This window comes from Lynx canadensis, chromosome F2, assembly GCF_007474595.2.
Source record: "Lynx canadensis isolate LIC74 chromosome F2, mLynCan4.pri.v2, whole genome shotgun sequence".
Lineage (NCBI taxonomy): Eukaryota > Metazoa > Chordata > Mammalia > Carnivora > Felidae > Lynx > Lynx canadensis.
The window spans coordinates 42824939-42843609 of NC_044320.2; the positions used below are offsets into that span (position 1 = coordinate 42824939).

General features: G+C 39.7%; 1 protein-coding gene and 1 long non-coding RNA gene across 3 annotated transcripts in view; one reads left to right on the forward strand and one right to left on the reverse strand.

Moving 5' to 3' along the window:
• CIBAR1 (CBY1 interacting BAR domain containing 1) overlaps positions 1–12702 on the reverse strand; it is a 28211-nt gene extending 15509 nt beyond the window's left edge. For both annotated transcript variants that reach the window (XM_030304437.1, XM_030304436.1), the window contains exons 1-6: positions 12604–12702; positions 11820–12054; positions 8655–8723; positions 7360–7461; positions 4072–4077; positions 2781–2885 (exon numbers count right to left, since the gene is read on the reverse strand). In XM_030304437.1, coding sequence (XP_030160297.1) covers positions 2781–2885; positions 4072–4077; positions 7360–7461; positions 8655–8723; positions 11820–12054; positions 12604–12629 — 543 coding nt within the window. In that variant the 5' untranslated portion in view covers positions 12630–12702. The remainder of the gene's footprint in view (positions 1–2780; positions 2886–4071; positions 4078–7359; positions 7462–8654; positions 8724–11819; positions 12055–12603) is intronic.
• On the forward strand, positions 5464–7334 carry LOC115506442. Its single transcript, XR_003966384.1, has 2 exons — positions 5464–6905; positions 7137–7334. It is a non-coding gene; the product is annotated as an uncharacterized LOC115506442 (long non-coding RNA).
• Positions 12703–18671: the final 5969 nt, after the last annotated feature.

Genomic DNA, 18671 nt, shown 5'->3' on the forward strand with positions numbered 1-18671 from the left:
ACATGCAAAAAGATGGAAGTTTAACCTTCAGCTCACACCATACATCAAAATTAATTCAAATGGATCAAAGACTTAAAAGAACTATGAAAACTATACAACTGTTAGAAGAAAACAGGGATAAATCTTCATGATCTCAGATTTGGCAATGGATTGTTAGATATGACACTAAAAACACAAGCAACAAAAGAAACGAATATATTGACTTCAAGCATAAAAACTTTTCTGCTTCAAGGAACACCATGAAGATAGTGAAAAGAACCCTAAGGATGAGAGAAAATAATTGCAAACCATAGATCTGAAAAGGGACTTGTATCCAGAATAGATAAAGAACTTTTACCACTCGATAATAAAAAGACAACCCAATGAAAATATGGGCAAAGGGTCTGAATAGACATTTCTTCAAGGAAGACATACCAATGGCCAATAAGCATTAGCAGGGAAATGCAACTCAAAACCACAATGACCTACCATTTCACACCCACTCGGATGGTTGTGATGAAAAAGTCTGATGAACAGCAAGTATTGGTGAGGATGCAAAAAAATTTGAACCTAATCTTGAAGCCCCTTTGGGAAACAGTCTGGAAGTTTCTCAGATGATTACAGATAAGGTTATACCATATGATGCAGCAATTCAATTAGATGTATACCTAATAAAAATGACAATTTATGTCCACACAAAAACTTGTATATGAATGTATCGTTAATCACAATAGCCAAAAGGTAGAAACCACCCAAGTGTCCGTTAATGGATGAACCGATAAACAAAATGTGGCAATACTCATATAATAGAATATTTGGCCATAAAAAGGAATGGATTATACTCGTAGGATACATGTTATGACATGAGAGCATGTATACAGCTAATATACATATATGTATATAAGTATAGTTAATAATGAAAACATTACGCCAAGTGAAAGAAGCCAGTTATAAAAACCATGTCATGATTCCAGTCACATGAACTGTCCAGAGTAGCCAAATCCATAGAGACGTGAGATAAGTAAGTGATGGTTGCTTAGGGCTGGGGTGGGGTGGGGTGGGGTGGGAGGAGCAGTGAAGTACTAGGTCTTACTTTGAGGTGATAACAATGTTCTAAAATTGAGTGGTGATGATTACATATATCACAACACATTAAAAACTACTGAGTTGTACATTTTAAGTGGGTAAATTGTGTGGTGTATGAATTATATCTCAATTTTCTAAAAAGTAGGTTTCTTCCTGTCTAACACTTTTGTGACCACCAAGAGCCTTCCAAGGGCATGATACAGTAGGTAAAGAGAAAGCTTGGAAGCCCTTCTCTGTGCACCCTCCACTGTGCAGTCTCTTTCTATGTCATAATGCTTCAGAAAATCCCAGGTACTTGGAATTGCAGTTGGGAATTCTTCATTCACTGTCTCTGCCTGTTCTGTAACTGGTGGTCACTCAGGGAATTAAAAACACATGTAGAGGTAGTCTGCCCCTGAAGTGAGCCCAAAGATCAGAGACACAGATTGCCATGTGTACAAGGAAATTTTGCAGGCATGAGGATCAGCGGGAGAGAGGAATCAGACTGCCATCACTGAAGAAGCCCTTAAGTGGCAATGGAATCAAGCATACCTCCCCAGTCTTCATTCTCATTGTTCAGGTTAAAGCTATTTATTTTAATAATCTTCTTTCCTTTCTCCCTCAATTTATGAGATGATGTCAGTGACTGTAAAATGTTATATCCTGCCCACACTCTCCCACCTCAGTAAATGGAGTTTGTCTCCTCTATTAAATGAGATGGTCTTCATGAGCAGTAATCTACCATTACAAAGCAGAGTGCAAAGTGAATTGAGAGGCTTTAAAAAAGGGTTTTGGTCTTCAGGACCAAACCAGAGACTTTTGAGCATGGTTATCAGAAAAAATCAAAGTTCTGAATCCTTTAAAACTGTAACGGGGAGAAAAAGGTACAAATGAATGTTGTTTCGTGGACTGTAAAGAGGAATGATATAATTAAATGGCAGATAATTTTACTGATAAAAACGTAACTTTTGAAAGCAAGATGTTTTCTTTGTTAGTAGTTGTAAAATGACAAAAGTATTTTTCTTTAAAGCCTTTTTCTCAGAAAATTTGCAGCAAGCCAAAACACATCCTAGATTACTTGTTTTAAAGGACATAATATGGTCATAAGCAATCCTCCAAATCTTTCCAAATGCATATGAAAAAGTCACTGAAGACTTCTGAAGTCTATGATCTGAAAGATGTCATATCTACTGGTATGTTGCAATAAGATAAGGCAATTCTTATGACACTGTATCATGGTGGATGCAAATTTATGTGGTTGGCTACTCTTGCTATTTTTTTATGTGATAATATCTAGTTACTAGAGAGCATTTAATAAGTGTATTATAATGGAAAGCACAGATTTTTAAAATACATAATTGGTTTATAGTTTCAGATTTTTGGCTATGGTACTTTGGGTAAATTACTTTCTATCTTTGCTTAAATTTTATATAATGTATGGATAACACCACCTCATTCTTATGAAGTTGCTATAAAGAGAATTCATATAAAGTGCCTGTAACAGCACTGGATGCACAAAAACGTAAGAAATGTTAGTTTCCTTTGATTAAATAGAAATGGAATAAGTTGAATATCTGAGGAAATAGGAAAATATCATCTGATATATTTTTATTTATAGTACCTTTTCCATATAGACTATGGGCTAAAAAAATCAGCATTAAAATTTTTCATACATTTAAATAAACAAAAAATAACATTAGAAAACATGTTGCAGACTTTAACAGTTACTTTATTACCTTTATATCCTTTATTTTCTGCTTTTCGAAATTGTCAATGGTTTCCTCCAGATGACGAGTTGTTCGGGTAGCATCCATTGTAGCTCTCTGCAATTCAGTTTCTGCCTACAAAAAGTATTCCCCAACCAAAGATATAAAACAGTTCAAGTTAGAATCCATTCAACTGAGTCTATTTCTAAATGTTACAATTGCCCTATTGGCTTTTTGGCGTAATACTGTAAACTGTTCAAGAATATATTTTACCACATAAAATAAAATGATCTATATAATAAGCATGTGCAGAATAAAGAACTTTAAATCTATTAAATGACATGATTCCTGACCTCAAACAAAAGAAAACGTTAACTCCTTCCCCTTTCTTCCTACAAAATCATTTTTTTCCCTATATCACCCTTGGGCTGTTTACTGTAAAACAGTTTTCTATATTTTCTACTCCTTTCATCTGTTTTATCATCTGTGCCATTTATCATTCTGTTCTTTTCTCATTCTTTCCCCTTTAGCCCTTTATTTTCCAAAAAAGGATGGACTTGTGACTTAAGTATTTTAAATTTTCTAATTCTCCAAATGCATTAAATGTTTCTAATCCTGTAATATCCTAATCAGATATAGAAGAATGTACACTACAGATCTTTATTTCAGCATGGGGTGTATTTATACATTCTTCTTATAAGCTAATCATATTACACTGTTACCATTTAGTTAATGCTTATTACAAAAAATATATGCCAGTAAGTAATAAATTAGATGGCAACTTTAACGCTTTACTTCATATACTGTAATGACAAGTACTCATACAATCTAGATCTGTAGTGTATAATCAATATGGTGGCCAGTAGCCACATGTGGCTACTGTAAGATTTAATGATTAAAAAACTACTTCCTCATTTGGTTTAATTGCATTTCAAGAGCTCAACAGCCATATATTGCTAGTGGCTACAGTACTAGCAATATATGTATTTCACTTAAAAAAGCATTTCTTACTTTAGAATTGTAGTTGCCCAAAAATATTTAAAAGATTTTATTACTAAGCAGTAGAGGTTTTAAAAAACATAGCTTAATTTTTGATTAAATTCTACTACAGTTTTGTTTCCTGTACTAGTAGTATATTTACTCAAAAGTATCAAATATCATCATTTAATAATCCATGGAAAAATGTGCATTTGTCATCAAAGTTTAGTGACACGTACTATTTTGACATTTAGCCCTTGCTTTTTCAAGAAAATGTATAAATTGAAATAAGTAAAAGAGTTTACTATAGGGATCCATCTCGACACACCACTTTATTACCCACCTGTGACTGAAATTTTTCATAAAGGAAAAAATACATTTCAAAGAGAACAATTTTTTTTAGTAAATTAGAATCATATGCTCATTGAGTTATATAAACTTGCAATCAGATTATACATTAATTATAATTTTATATTGATTATGTACTCTTACATTTAGAATAACTCATGGGGCACCTGGGTGGCTCAGTCGGTTAAGTGTCTGACTCTTGATTTCAGCTCAGGTCATGGCCTCACAGGTTTGTGGCTTCGAGCCCTGCACCAGGCTCTGCATTGACAGTGCAGAGTCTGCTTGGGATTCTCTCTCTCTCTCCTCTCTCTCTGCCCCTCCCCCACTTGCAGTGTCTCTCTCTCTCTCTCTCTCTCAAAAATAAGTAAACAAACTTAAAAAAAGAAGAATTTAGAATAATTCAAGTACATGATTTTAAGATGCTAAGAATTTAAAAATATAGTCATTATACATATGTGTACATTTGCCATAAGGGAGTAAAGTTTTTTAAAAGCATACAAACTTCTAACTTTTTTTTTTAAGTTTACTTATTTATTTTGAAAGAGAGTGCAGACACATGTGCAGGAGAGGCAGAGAGAGAATCCCAAGCAGGCTCTGTGCTCACAGCAGTGAGCCCAATGCAGGGCTCAATCTCACAAACTGCAAGATCATGACCCTCAGCTGAAATCAAGAGCCCGAGGCTTAACCAACCGAGCCACCCAGGTGCCCTGGGCTTGCAATTTTTAAAAATATAACTGTATCACAGGAAATTCAAAAGTAAAATAGAGTTCCTTTGTAGATTAGTATGAAAAAATTTCTAACAGTTATTTGATGCATGTTAACCTTCTGATGAGAATATTCAAGAAAACTAATTTCTTAATAGTATTACATGCGACTCATGCAATTCTTGTGACTACTTCCTTCTGATTATGTCTTTGCCCTCTCCAGTTACTGATAGTCTCAAATTAAAAAAATTTTTTTTGATTTGGACAGGTAGGTGGAATTGGCTAAACCAGGAAAAGAGTGGGGAAGCAGAGGCTACAGCTGGGACACCTGTGTCTTAATCTTCCCCCACCCTCCACCAACTAATATTCATTTCTGAAAGTCTCAGATCTTTTCACTCAGGCACAGCAACTCACACAAAGTTAACACAGCTATTTTTAACAAAAAGGACATAGGTTTCTATTTCTGGTTTTTGTTTTGTTTTTTCGGAAAATTCTTCAAAATCCTATAATGTATCAATTTGAGTAGGAAATGCTTTTTATTAAAACACTATGAGGGCGCCTGGGTGTCTCAGTCAGTTGAGCATCCGACTTCAGTTCAGGTCATGATTTCACAGCCTGTGAGTTCAAGCCCCCGTCGGCCTCACTGCTGTCAGCACAGAGCAGACTTCAGGTCTTCTGTCCCCTTTCTCTCTGTTCCTCCCCCTGCTCATGCTCTCTCAAAGATAAACATTACAAAAATAAAATAAAAAAATAAAATACTATGACACAACTCTGTGAGTTAGAGGTATCAGTATATTTAATGAAACTAGCCATTAGTGCAAAATGGCTTATAAAATGGTGAGCCAGACTGGCGTTTTTCAAACTGTGTCATAGGAAACTTTTTCCAAAGCCACCCAGGGCCTTGCAGGATGAGCAAGCAGACAGAGCCCTGAGATTCTTCTTTATCCCATCCTCTTATATCAGAGCCACTCCATGTTTTTTACATATTGAACTTTAACATGCTTGCTGCTTTTGAATTATCAGATGAATTTTAAGGGTCCATCCTGGTAAATATTCTATTATGCTAAGATTGAATATTTTTATATTTATATTGAATACATTTGTATATAGATTGTCCTTTATTTTCTAGTCTTAGGTTGTCAAAATCCACTCACTTTTCCAGTGAGCATATCAATTCACCTATAGCAGTAATCTATTCCATTGTTGCATTTATTTCCCCCAATGTGAACCTAGCGACCAGTTTCATCTACAGTATGACTGCCTCCTCCACAGCAGTGTTTACAACAGACCATCTAAGTCAGAAACATCTTTGTCTTAGAAATGTTCATTTCTGTGTTGAATCTCCACACTAATACCCATGATTCAATCCTACCAACCACTTGGGATTCCAGATGTGACATTTTTCTGCCTTTATGTATTCTCCTCCAAACAAAACAAAACAACAAAATTTTGATCTCTCGCTTCTTAAAATCTGGATAACCTGGTGTCTCTGCCTTAGTCCCTAGTTGGCAGTCATAAATTTTCCACCATTCTCTGGTTTTTCTGACTTGCTTAAAATCCAGACTCTATAATCTAGTTGGTAAATCTTAATCCTCAACTAGATGTTTCTGTCCCAGCCCTATGGCTGCCCATTTTTGTTTATTACAAGGTTGGGCTTATGTACCTTTGGTCCAGAGGAAGGAGGACCGCGCAACTGGTGTAGCCCCAAATTATTGCTCCAGGGGTTCCCCTCAGGGATGGAGGTGTTATGGAACCTCAAATGCCCCCAATAGGGGCACTCCTAATTGGCTGAGCTAGGGCAGTAAAAACCTTCAGGAAGCAGGAAGGAGACACAAGGAATGGGAAAAAGAGGCAGGGGGATAAATTAGTACTTTCTATACAATTGCACCTATTCCAATGGTTGGCAATTAGCCAGGCACTATTTTCTATCCTTTTATTTAGTCATGAACAAGGTACATTCTACCTTAAGTAACAGTCATTCTTAACAGAAGATCCTTGTCACAGTTGATAGTCCTATCTAGATCCTTTTGTGTCCAGCTAAGGACCTCAATTGTATTCTAGAACCTCCTGAGGGTCTTTGGCTGGTAGTCATAATTGTGGTTTCACACTGTTGTTGTTTTTAAAGGTGAAGGGGGGGCGCCTGGGTGGCGCAGTCGGTTAAGCGTCCGACTTCAGCCAGGTCACGATCTCTCAGTCCGTGAGTTCGAGCCCCGCGTCGGGCTCTGGGCTGATGGCTCGGAGCCTGGAAGCCTGTCTCTGATTCTGTGTCTCCCTCTCTCTCTGACCCTCCCCCATTCATGCTCTGTCTCTCTCTGTCCCAAAAATAAATAAACGTTGGAAAAAAAAAAAAATAAAGGTGAAGGGGATTATACTGCGGAAAAATGACTTTTCCTTCCTTTTCAAAAGCAGGGCAGTTGATTTCTATAATGAGAACTTGTAAATGCATAGGCTTCTTTTCAACCTTTATATTCAAATTTTCTGCACATTTAAGAGTAGAAATGCATAATTTCCATATATATTTACTTTTGTACGGCATACCTTACAAAACATTTTTTTAAAGATCAAAAGTCAAAGGATACAATAACATGTCGATCAGATGGGTTTCGCTGTCGTGTTCTTTCTAACTGAGTTAACTGTTTAGCTTCTCGATTCCTTGCTGTTAATGTTGCTTTGAGGTCATCCTGAAAAGAGGCATTTATGATTAATACAAATCTCTGATTTAAGAAGTAATATATACACACTCTGTTTTTTTTTTTCAATGCTTTTTTTTTTATTTATTTATTTTTTTGGGACAGAGAGAGACAGAGCATGAACGGGGGAGGGGCAGAGAGAGAGGGAGACACAGAATCGGAAACAGGCTCCAGGCTCCGAGCCATCAGCCCAGAGCCTGACGCGGGGCTCGAACTCACGGACCGCGAGATCGTGACCTGGGTGAAGTCGGACGCTTAACTGACTGCGCCACCCAGGCGCCCCATACACACTCTGTTTTAAGAATGGGAAAACACTCCTTGTTTGGTCCATGTATCATTACCACAGGAATTATTACTACTGCAGAATCAGTGTGTGTGAGTGTGCCTATGTATGTGTGCATTTCTTTAATATCCTCTAAAAATAATGATACAGGCAAGATAATTTTAATACGAACCTATAACCATTATATATAATGTTATATATAGAGAGAATTTTGACTGTGGTAGTAGTTACATGTGTATACACATTTGTCAAAACTCAATGAACACTTAAAACAGAATTTTACTGCCTGTAAATTATACCTCAAAGTTGATTTAAAAAACAGAACTTGGGATGTAACATGCGGTATGGAGACTATAGTTATTAACCCTGTATTGCGTATTTTAAAGTTGCTTAAGAGTACATCTTAAAAAGCCTCATCGCAAGAAAAAAAGATTTCTAACTATGTATGATGATGGATGTTAACTAGACTTTTGTGATCATTTCACAATGTACACAGATACTAAATCACTGAAACTAATATGTCTCAATAAAAAAATAGAGCTTTGTCTTAGTCACTTTTAGTCTACCTGTTATTGCCTACTTTAAAATAAAAAAATATAAACTTAATATAAACTTATATTCATTTAGTAAAATAAGTTCTGTCCATATATTCTTCATGACTATAAATATTAAATATTTTAAACTTTCTATAATAATGTTTTATGTTGCTATAGTTTACTTAGTAAACTCACTAAAAATATCTCACTATTCTCAAAGTTCTAAGAAATGATGCTTCATAAAATGTGTGAAAAGAACTGTGTAACTATTATGTTATACTTTTTATTAAGAGGACAGTTATTGGAAATCTCATCCTCATTGCCACAATACCTAATAAATAGTAGGAAAAAATGAATTTACTTACTCGTTTCATTTTTACAATGGTTCCATAAGCTTTCAAAGGTTCAACTACTTTGGCTTCAAGTCTTTCAACCTATTGAAAATTATTATAAAATATAACTGAAAAGAAACACAGACATATCAAAATTTAAATTCGGAAATAAAACCTGTGCTATTTAACCTAAACATAATTACTACACAGAGTAATGTTTTAAGATGTCACAGTTTATCTTTATAAAAAAGCATCACCAGAAATTGATAAAACTCAGAATCGAAACTCAAATACAATAAAAACTATTAAGTTGCAGAGGAACAATAAAAGCAGAAAAGTACCTCGTATACAATATGGCAAGAAGGTGTCTCAGGTTTCTAAGAAGCTTATCTCCACCACACAATCATCTATTACTTTTCTACCTCACAGTTGCTTTTGGGTAAGTCTCAAGACCTCTCAAATTTTAGTACTGCTACCATTATCAGTGTGTTTAGCACAGTGTTGGATATTCTACATATATTATCTCCAAAAGTAATAGTCCAACTTTCCAGATAAGAAAATATATTATCTCCAAAGTAATAGTCCAACTTTCCAGATAAGAAAATTGAAGCTGAAAGCTACAGCATATTGGAAAAATTTTAAATGACACAAATCCTCAAAAGCAGAAAAAGCTTACAGACCACTGCATTAGCTGCAATTCTTTTCTGGGAAGCCTTTTGTAAACTACTAAAGCTTGAAGAACAAGATAAATGGTCTCAGTGTTGCTGAACTGTCAAACTGCATGGTTGATTTTTTATTTAGAATTAAACTGTTTTTCTTGGGGCGCCTGGGTGGCTCAGTCAGTTGAGCAGCTGACTTTTTTTTTTTTGGAGCGGCTGACTCTTGATTTCATCTCAGGTCATGATCCCAGGATCGTGGGATCTAGCCTATGTTAGGCTCATTGCTGAGCATCTGAAGCCTACTTAGGATTCGCTCGCGCTCTCTCTCTCTCTCTCTCTCTCTCTCTCTCCCCCTCTGCCGCCTCCCTTGCTTGCAATCTCCCTAAAATTAAAAAAAAAAAAATTGAACTGTTTTTCTTAAACATTACAGTTTTTATCTCATTTTGAGTAATTACTTTCTTTAATTAATAGTGCTAGTGAAAGGCACTGAAAAAGGTTTTATAAAGACATATATAGGGGTGCCTGGGTGGCTTAGTTGGTTAAACATCCAACTCTTGATCCCTGCTCAGGTCATGATCTCATGGTTCATGAGATGGTTCATGAGACTGAGCCCCAAGTCAGGCTCTGCGCTGACAGGGAGGAGCCTGCTTGGGATTCTATCTTTCCCTCTCTCTCTCTGCCCTCCCCCCCCAGGTGCTTGTACATGCACACACACCTTCTCTCTCTCTCAAAATAAAATTTAAAAAAATCCAAAACTTTAAAGGCAAATATATATGTATAGTGTAAGAAAAATAACTCTTGGACAATAACATTTTCTTTATCAGGACAAGTAATACAAGATGACATTATTGTTCAAAATGAACATTATTTTTGGAGGAGGAAGAAGCCTTTTTTAAAAATGTTTATTTATTTATTTTGAGAGAGAGAGAGAGCACATAAGGAGGGGAGGGACAGAGAAAGAGGGAGACCGAATCAATCCCAAGCATGCTCTGTGCTGTCAGCGCAGAGTCCAATGCAGGGCTCGATCTCACGAACTGTGAAATCATGACCTGAGCCGAAATCAAGAGTCAGAACTCTTGAAACTGACTGAGCCACCCAGGCGCCCCAGGAAGAAGGCTTTTTTTTGATGATGTATGTTTATATAGTCAGTACTTTACATTTCATATTGGTTTTTCTACAAACAAAATGTATATGAATGCTTCACTTTAAAAAATTTTAGGAAAATGAAACAAACCAAGTTCTCATTGAGTAAATATTAGGAATCCTAAAATCAAAACCATGAATACTCTGAATAGTTTAGTCTATACCATTTTGAATAATCCATACACTGATTATGCAGTGCAAGGATTATCTTAAGTCTTGTTTCTGTTCTCCTTTTTGTGGCCTACCTTTTGTTCATGGTTCATTAGCACCTCCACCATTTGGGAAGCAGGGGAAATAAAAAAGGAGAACAAATGTAAACCAATTCACTTTGCTATTTGATAAATAGCATAGAGGTTTTCTAGAAAGGGGCACTGAAATTACTGTCTTAACATGGGAATTCAGGGTTATCAGTGAGTGTAAATAATTTTTGAACACTAAGTCCCCAGTTATGTTTAACTGAGAATTGGGTGTTTATTATAGAAGACTATCCTATGACAAGAACTCAACTTTTCCCAAAAAGTACCCCCAAATCTAGTTACTACTCAAATTTCCGTTTGGATTGCAAATGTAGGTTCAAAGATCGTTATCTTTGTTTTTGTGAGTTTTTTTGATAATTGAAATTACTGGATTAGGCTTTTAAAAAGTACCAAAAGCACTGATGAGAAGAGTCCAAGAGAAGCAATGTGGCTCCTAACTTGGCAATTTTCTGACAGTAAACCTGTATCTTGAAACCTAAGATAAATATAAGTGAAAGTGCTTATGAGGTTTTAAAGGTAAAAATGGACTTTCATGAAGAAAACAATTACAACACCATCTTCTTCCCTCCTTTCCAAAGCAAAAGCAAAAAAAACCAAAGCCACTCCACAAAGTCTCACTACTAGTTTATATCTATGATATAAATCAGCAAATCACTGCTGCTTTTTTTTTTTTTTTTTTTAATCAATGAACTACCGGTCCACTTTGCAGAGCACTGAAGCAGCAAAGATCTCTTGTCCAATTATTACTTATTCACTCGTATTACCACTCTCAACATCTTCCATCTCCAGACATACTTTAAAATATACTTACGTGCACACAAGACACAAGTCATGCTCCTTTTCTTTCCCATGGGTACTATGTTTACTACCCCCTGTAAAGAGCCACCCCTTGGCCAAATGAAGTGGGGAAATTCAGGACTTCAGAACACCCTAAAGTTTAGTTTGAAAACGGTAAAATCACAAATCACAGGAAGCTTCCCTTTAACAGACTCACACAATGTTACATGAAATGTACGTTTATCATCAAGTGTGTGGTCGCCACTGCAGTTAGGTGGATTACAAGTGGAAGTCTTCACGGTTCCTTCATCCACTACTTCGGGGCTCATTCATAACAATGACGCTGTGACCTCACTCCATACCTCTGCTTGTCGGTAATCCTGAAGTTTGGCAAACTCCTCGGCAAAGTTTTTCAGGCCCTGCTTTAAATTTGGGGTCTCTGTGGAGGCATACACGTTGATTTCATTCACCAGTAGGTCTGCTTTGTCTCGCAGTCTGGCAGTTTTCCGCACATAAGCAGCAAAGATTTGGCACAGCTCTCCGAAATGCTTCTCCACATTCGTGACAGCATCTTGCAGTTGTCTGGTTTGAGCGTCCCTAGAGAAAAAGATGACACAAAACGCAAATCATTCTCATCAGAGATGAAAAGGCTTCATCTCCGCGTTAATTTGATACGCAAACATTCCCGGGGCGTTTTGCGGCTTCGAAGGAGCAAACCATCAACGATCCCACCACCTCCCGAGGCGGGTTCCCTTCCTCTAGGTCCCCATGTCGGGGCCTGGCCTCAACACCCCGACAGTGCGGGCGCACGGAGAGGCCAGGCTGTGGCCTGGCCGCGCCGCCGCGGGGTGGCGGCTGCTAGGGCTGCCGCTCGGCGCGGCGCGGCCTGGGCGCCCGGCTGCCTCCCTGGCGTCTGCACCGCCCGGGCAATACCGGGCCCGGGGAGCGTGGTCCCAAGATCCACCCCGGCCTCCGGGGCTCGCCGCAGCCCTGGGAAGTAGGCCCCAGATCGCAGCGGGGACGGGCCAGACCCCGGCCCGGGGTCGAGATTCGGCACGGAGGCCCCGGAGAGAGAGGCTCCGCTTCCCCCACCCGAGCCCTCGCGTGTGGAGGGGCCCCGGCCAGCCGAGGCTCCGGGGCTGTTACCGGTTTTCCAAGCTGCGCCTCAACATCTTGCCTTGCGCACGGCCGGGGACCCCGGGCTGGGCCCAACGACCTGGGCTCGGAGGCGCCCGAGCGTGCGCCGGGGCGCGAGCCACCGCCTCCCGGAGCCTGAGAACCCGCCCCGCGCGCCGCCGCGCCGGCCCCGGCGTTTCTACGGCAACGCGGCGCGTCCCCGCGCTCGGGGCCTGAGTCGGCGGGAGCGCGGCCAGGGAAAGCCGGGGGGCCCCGGCGCCCGCCCCGAGACCCGCCCGCGCCCTCGGCCCGCGCGTTCCCTCCCGCCGCGTGCGGTTGGCACAGCGCCTAGGCCGGTGCCCGCTGCTGGGCCTTTCATCTTCGTCGAGAGCCGCGCTCGCCAAACACCGCCTCCGGTCCCTCCAGCCGGGACTGTGGGCAAAGGAGCGAAAAGCCAATCAGCCAGTAACTGGGAGGGAAACGTAAAAGGAAAGGCCAATGGGGTCCAGTTTCTGCTGACGCGCCATTTAGCTTCAGAGCATATGCTCAGCGTGTCCGCGTCCCTGTGTTGAATCTGAAAACGTGGGCTCTTGGAAGCTGCCTTTGGTAGGAGCGCTGCTTACCGTCTCATCCCTAACTTTTCACTTATTCAGCAAATATTTGTCGAGTTCCTGTTTTCTGGAAAAGATTGGGTTAGACACTGGAACTAATACAAACAAAGGTAAGAAGAAAGGACCCCCATCCTGACGGACCTTAGTGTTCAATGAGGTGACAGCCACTTAAACTGTTGAACAATATACTCTGAGATAAATAACAAACGGGAGGCTTTTCTTTTGCCTTTGAACAACCCATGTTCTTTGGGTCTTCTGACCTTACCTTGTGCTGCTCTTCCAAGTTAACACTGTTAGGACGAAATTCAAGCTTTCTCTTTCTCTCTCTCTCTCTCTCTCTCTCTCTCTCTCTCTCTCTCTCTCCCCCCCCCCCCCCCCCACACACACACACACACACGCGCGCGCGCGCGCCTCACACTTCTGTCTTCCCAACAGCACGTTAGGGCCCTCTTCCTTGGTAGTGTATTTTCTGGATTTTGTGCTGTCTCCCCCCGTCTAGACTGAGCTCTTGGAGGTAGAGGAAATGCAATTTTGGTCTTGTACTGCCAGTGCCTTAGGCTGATGAAAGTTTGTTTTGGACAAATGGATATCCCCAGTCCTTTGTTACCTCTCTTATGGAACTCCCCTTCTTCTCGTATGTTACCTGTATTCCTCTCTTCTGCCCCTTGTATTCATTCGGCAAGTTATCTATCCAGGACCTGTTGTATTCCAGATAGTGTGCTGGACTCTGAGCGTGGAGTAGTAAACTAAAATCAGAATAGTCTTTGCTCTTGTAGAGTGCACAGTCTCCTCAGAGTGATAGACACTAATCAAACAAATACTTGTAAAATTGCAGTTGAGGTATGTGCTACTGTATCTATTTTTTGCTGTATAACAAATCATGGCAGAACCTTGTGGCTTATGATAGTCCTTTAGCTAACTCAGGATTCTATGAATGGGCTGGGTGGTTCTTTTACTTTAGTCTACTCAAATGGGTTCTTTTATATCTTTCTGGCCAGCTCTGGGTTTGCTGGTGACTGGATGAGCCAGGGTGACCTCGCTCACAAGTCTGGGGTTGGGAAGGCTATCAGCAGGGGCAACAGAGGCAACATGTTAGTGACCCCTTTTGCATTATAACACAGGTACTAAGGAAAAGTACATGGTGCACGATGACATATACTTAATACAGAAGTTTGGTTTGAACTGGATGGGGAAAGTAGTTCATTGAGAAAGTGACATTTGAACTGAGATTCAGAGATTGAGAAGGGGTTAACTAGGTGAAGAAGGAGGGAAAAGTAGTCCAAAGAGAAGGACAGGATAGGCAGATTCCCTCCCTCCCAACCCAAACCCCAATCCCATTCCCATCTATCCTAACTGCCCTCCAGCTGATTATTCAAGTCAAAAACTTTGGAGCCATCCTTTCTTTTCCCCAGGCACACTGACAATTTCCATCTGTTCCACTGCCAAAACATACCCTGAATCACTCCTTTTTCATTTCTGCATCACCATAATCCAAGCTACTATCATCATTCACCTTTACTGCAGACCCTCCTTGTTGGTCTCTGCACGTCCACAGTTACACATTGCAATGCAAAATAAAGAAAATGTAGATCAGATCATGCCAACCTTTCAAAGCCTCTGCTGAATCATCTGAGTGCTTATGTCTCCCCCAAATTCATATGTTGAAATCCTAATTTCTGGGGTGATGGTTTTAGGAGATGGGGCCTTAGGGGAAGGTTTTATTAGTGCTCTTTTTTTTTTTTTTAAGTTTATTTATTTCTTGGAGAGAGAGAGAGAGAGAGAGGATCCCAAACAGGCTCTGCACTGTCAGCACAGAGCCCAATGTGGGGCTCGAACTCATGAATCATGAGGTCATGCTGAGCCAAAATCAAGAGTGTGGCACTTAACCCATTGAGCCACCCAGATGTCCCAACCCTGTTGGTGCTCTTAATAAAAGAGATTTCAGAGAGCTCCGTAGCTCCTTCTGCCTTGTTACACTGAGGAGATGGCCATCAATGAGGGAGAGAACTGTGAGAAGTAAATTTCTGGGTTTTTTTTAGCTACACAGTTTATGTTTTTGTTTCTGCTATAGCAGCTTAAATGGACTAAGACAGACTCAGTATGCTTAAAATCAAGATTTAAATCCTTACTCTGGCTGTGAAGGCTGTATCTCATTCTTGCCTTCCCATCTACTTCCACTGCCCCCACTCTGCTCTAGCTACAGTATCTTTCTGTTCCCAGCATGTATCAAGCTCATTTTAGAATCAGTTTTGTGTTTGTTGTTTTTTTCCGCCTGGAACACTCTTCCCTCAGGTCTTCACGTGGCTGGCCCCTTCTTATCACATAGAATTCTGCTTTAAAGGTGCCTACAGAATGAGGTTTTCCCTGAACACCTAATCATTACCATATCACTCTGTTTTGTTTCCTTTGAAGCACATGACACTCTCTGAAATTAACCTATTTGTTTATATGCTATTTCTGTCTTCCATGATTAGAATATAATCTGCATGGAGGTAGGCACAGTTCACATTATATTCTCTGCACCACCAAAGTCCTTGATTCATAGTAGGAACTAATGGAATTAGTAATTAATGGAATTTATCAATGAAAAATGAATGAGTGAAAACCCCACGACAGAAAGAGCACGGTGTGTTTGAGGAGATGGAAGAAAATCAAAGAGGCTGGAGTAGAGGAGGTGGGCATGATGATAGGTGATGTAGTTGGAGTGGTAGGGAGGGGGTCTGGTCACATAGGCAGTTCAGTCATGGTGAAAAAATTTGTTCCTTACATTGGAGTTCTTCAGAGAAACAGAACCAATAGTATATGTGTATATGTACTAAATATAGTGTATATATATGTTTTTATTATCCATCCATCCATCCATCCATCCATCCATCCATCCATCCATCCAACCATATGGTTTATTTTGAAGAACTGGCTCATGTGAAAATGGGAGCTGAGTCCCAGGACATGCTGTCAGCAAGCTGGAGACCCAGGAGAGCTGATGGTATGAATTCTAGTCCAAAAGCTGGCAGACTCAAGACTCAAGAAGAGCTGATATTTCTGGCTGAGTCTGAAGGTTGGAAAAAAAGCAACATTCCAGTTTAAGCAGTCAGGTAGGAAGCTTTCCTTCTCCCTCAGATTTTTTGTCCTAGTCAGGTAGTTTTTTTTTTTTTTAATTTAAATTTTAGTTAGTTAACATTATAGTGCAATATTGGTTTCAGGAGTAGAATTCAGTGATTCATCACTTACATACAACACCCAGTGCTTATCACAACAAGTGTCATCCTCAATGCCCATCACCCATCTGACTCACCTCTTTCTAGTCAGGTCTTAAATTGATTGGATGAGGCATACCTACATTAGGAAGGACAATCTGCTTTACTCAGTCTACCAATTCAAATGTTAATCTCATTCCAAAACATCCTCACAAACACACCCAGAAAAATGTTTGGTCAAAAGTTTGGGCATCCTGTGGCCCAGTCAAGTTGATACAAATAAAGGATCACAGTCCTTATCTTAGTATTTATATGTTACAGCGACAACTATCGTATTCGTCATGTAACTTTTAAATCTTTTAGCAAATGCCTCATGTACAATTTTTGAACAAAAATATACTGAATTGTACTCTTTCAGCCTCCACCTAACATATGGAATGAATATGTTCTAGGAACCCATCTCCTGAGTTCTGGGCTCTTCTTTGGTTTTACTCTTTTGTTAACAGACATTTCAGAACATTGAAATTAAATCCCTTGTCTTCTCTTTCCAGTGTGCTTGCCACTGTTGTAGACTCTCTCTCACACACACACACCACGTACATTGTGATTTTTTTTTGCAATGTTCTTAAACAAATGTAAACATTAAATAAATTAATTTAAGTAGTCAATGAATGCCATTTCATATTTGAAATAAGGAGAGTGTATGTCAGTGATCAGCCAATCATGGTTGTAGCATTCCAAAATCTCTGGGAATTACTCTTCCAGGATACCAGCTGTATAACTTGACTTTTTTCAGTGATTTCTTAAATTACTACTGACTTTTCACTGACTTCTCTTAAGTTACTACATGATATTTATTTATTGCGAAAACAGCACAATTTTATTTTGCATAACATTGAATGAATTCTAATTTACTTAGGTTGGTTTAAGAAAGGTCCAGTGGAGGCAAAGAGTTACATTAACTTCATTCACCATTTATTCAGCATTATTTACTGAGAACTTGTCATATACCAGGTGCTGGATTTACCATTCTTTTTTTTTGTTTTTATGTTTATTCATTTTTGAGAGACAGAGACAGAGACAGAGCACAAGCAGGGGGAGGGGTAGAGAGAGGGGGAGACACAGAATCCGAAACAGGCTCCAGACTCTGAGCTGTCAGCACAGAGCCTGACGTGGGGCTCGAACTCATGGACCGTGAGATCATGACCTGAGCTGAAGTCAGATGCTTAACCGACTGAGCCATCCAGGCGCCCCTGGATTTACCATTTTTTAAACCAAGTGCCCTGCATGAGGTGGAAGGAGGTACCTATACATATAACTGGAGCAGTTTTTGAGCTTTTTTCCAGTCGTATTTCTTTGAAACTTTAGAGGTGATGATGTAGTTTAAATTAGGTTATTTTATTTAAATCATGTTATTATTTTCTTAATCTTAGCTTTCTCCTCCCCTCCCCCTTGTCCCATTTTAGAAAGGAAAATATTAAGTGAGCAACCATGATATATTGTATTTTTTTGCCGTTGTTTATGCCTATACAACATGACTTCAGATGTAGCTGTTACATGTTAGATAGCTTAAGAAAATTGTTTTAATGTTGATACACAGATACAAAACCTCTCCCTAGCAAATAGTTTTGTTTATTGTTTGTTTAATTTTTTTTTTAATGTTTATTTTTATTTTTGAGAGAGAGAGAGATAGAGTGCGAGTCATGGAGGGGCAGAGAGAGAAGGAGACACAGAATCCAAAGCAGGCTCCAGGCTCTGAGCCATCAGCCCAGAGCCCGACGTGGGGCTCGAACTCGCGGACCACGAGATCGTGACCCTTGCTGAAGTCGGACGCTTAACCAACTGAGCCACCCAGGCGCCCCTAATTTTGTTTTTTTACTCTTTGAAGATTCAATATTTGAGGGGATATAAGGACTCCCTCTAGTGGTAAATTTAGTACTTAAAATGACTTGGTCAAGAACTAGAACCAAGGGATTAGGACGAAACTGCCCCAGACTGCTATCCCTTTTATGATCAGTTTTCAAGTAGAACTTACCTATCACTGGCTTTCTTAGTGTATTAAGGAGTGAGTGTCATAAAGTGATGAAGCACATGGGCTTTGGAGGGCTCTGAGGTCTCACACCCAGATTTAAAGCCCGGCTTTATCACTCTCTTGAGGGTTGGTGTGCATCAGAGTCACCTGGAGGGCACGTTAAGACACAGCTTTCTAGGCCCCAGCCCAGGTTTCTGCCTCCGGGATCTGGAGTGAGCTCCAAGAATATACATTTATAACAAATTCTCAGATGACACT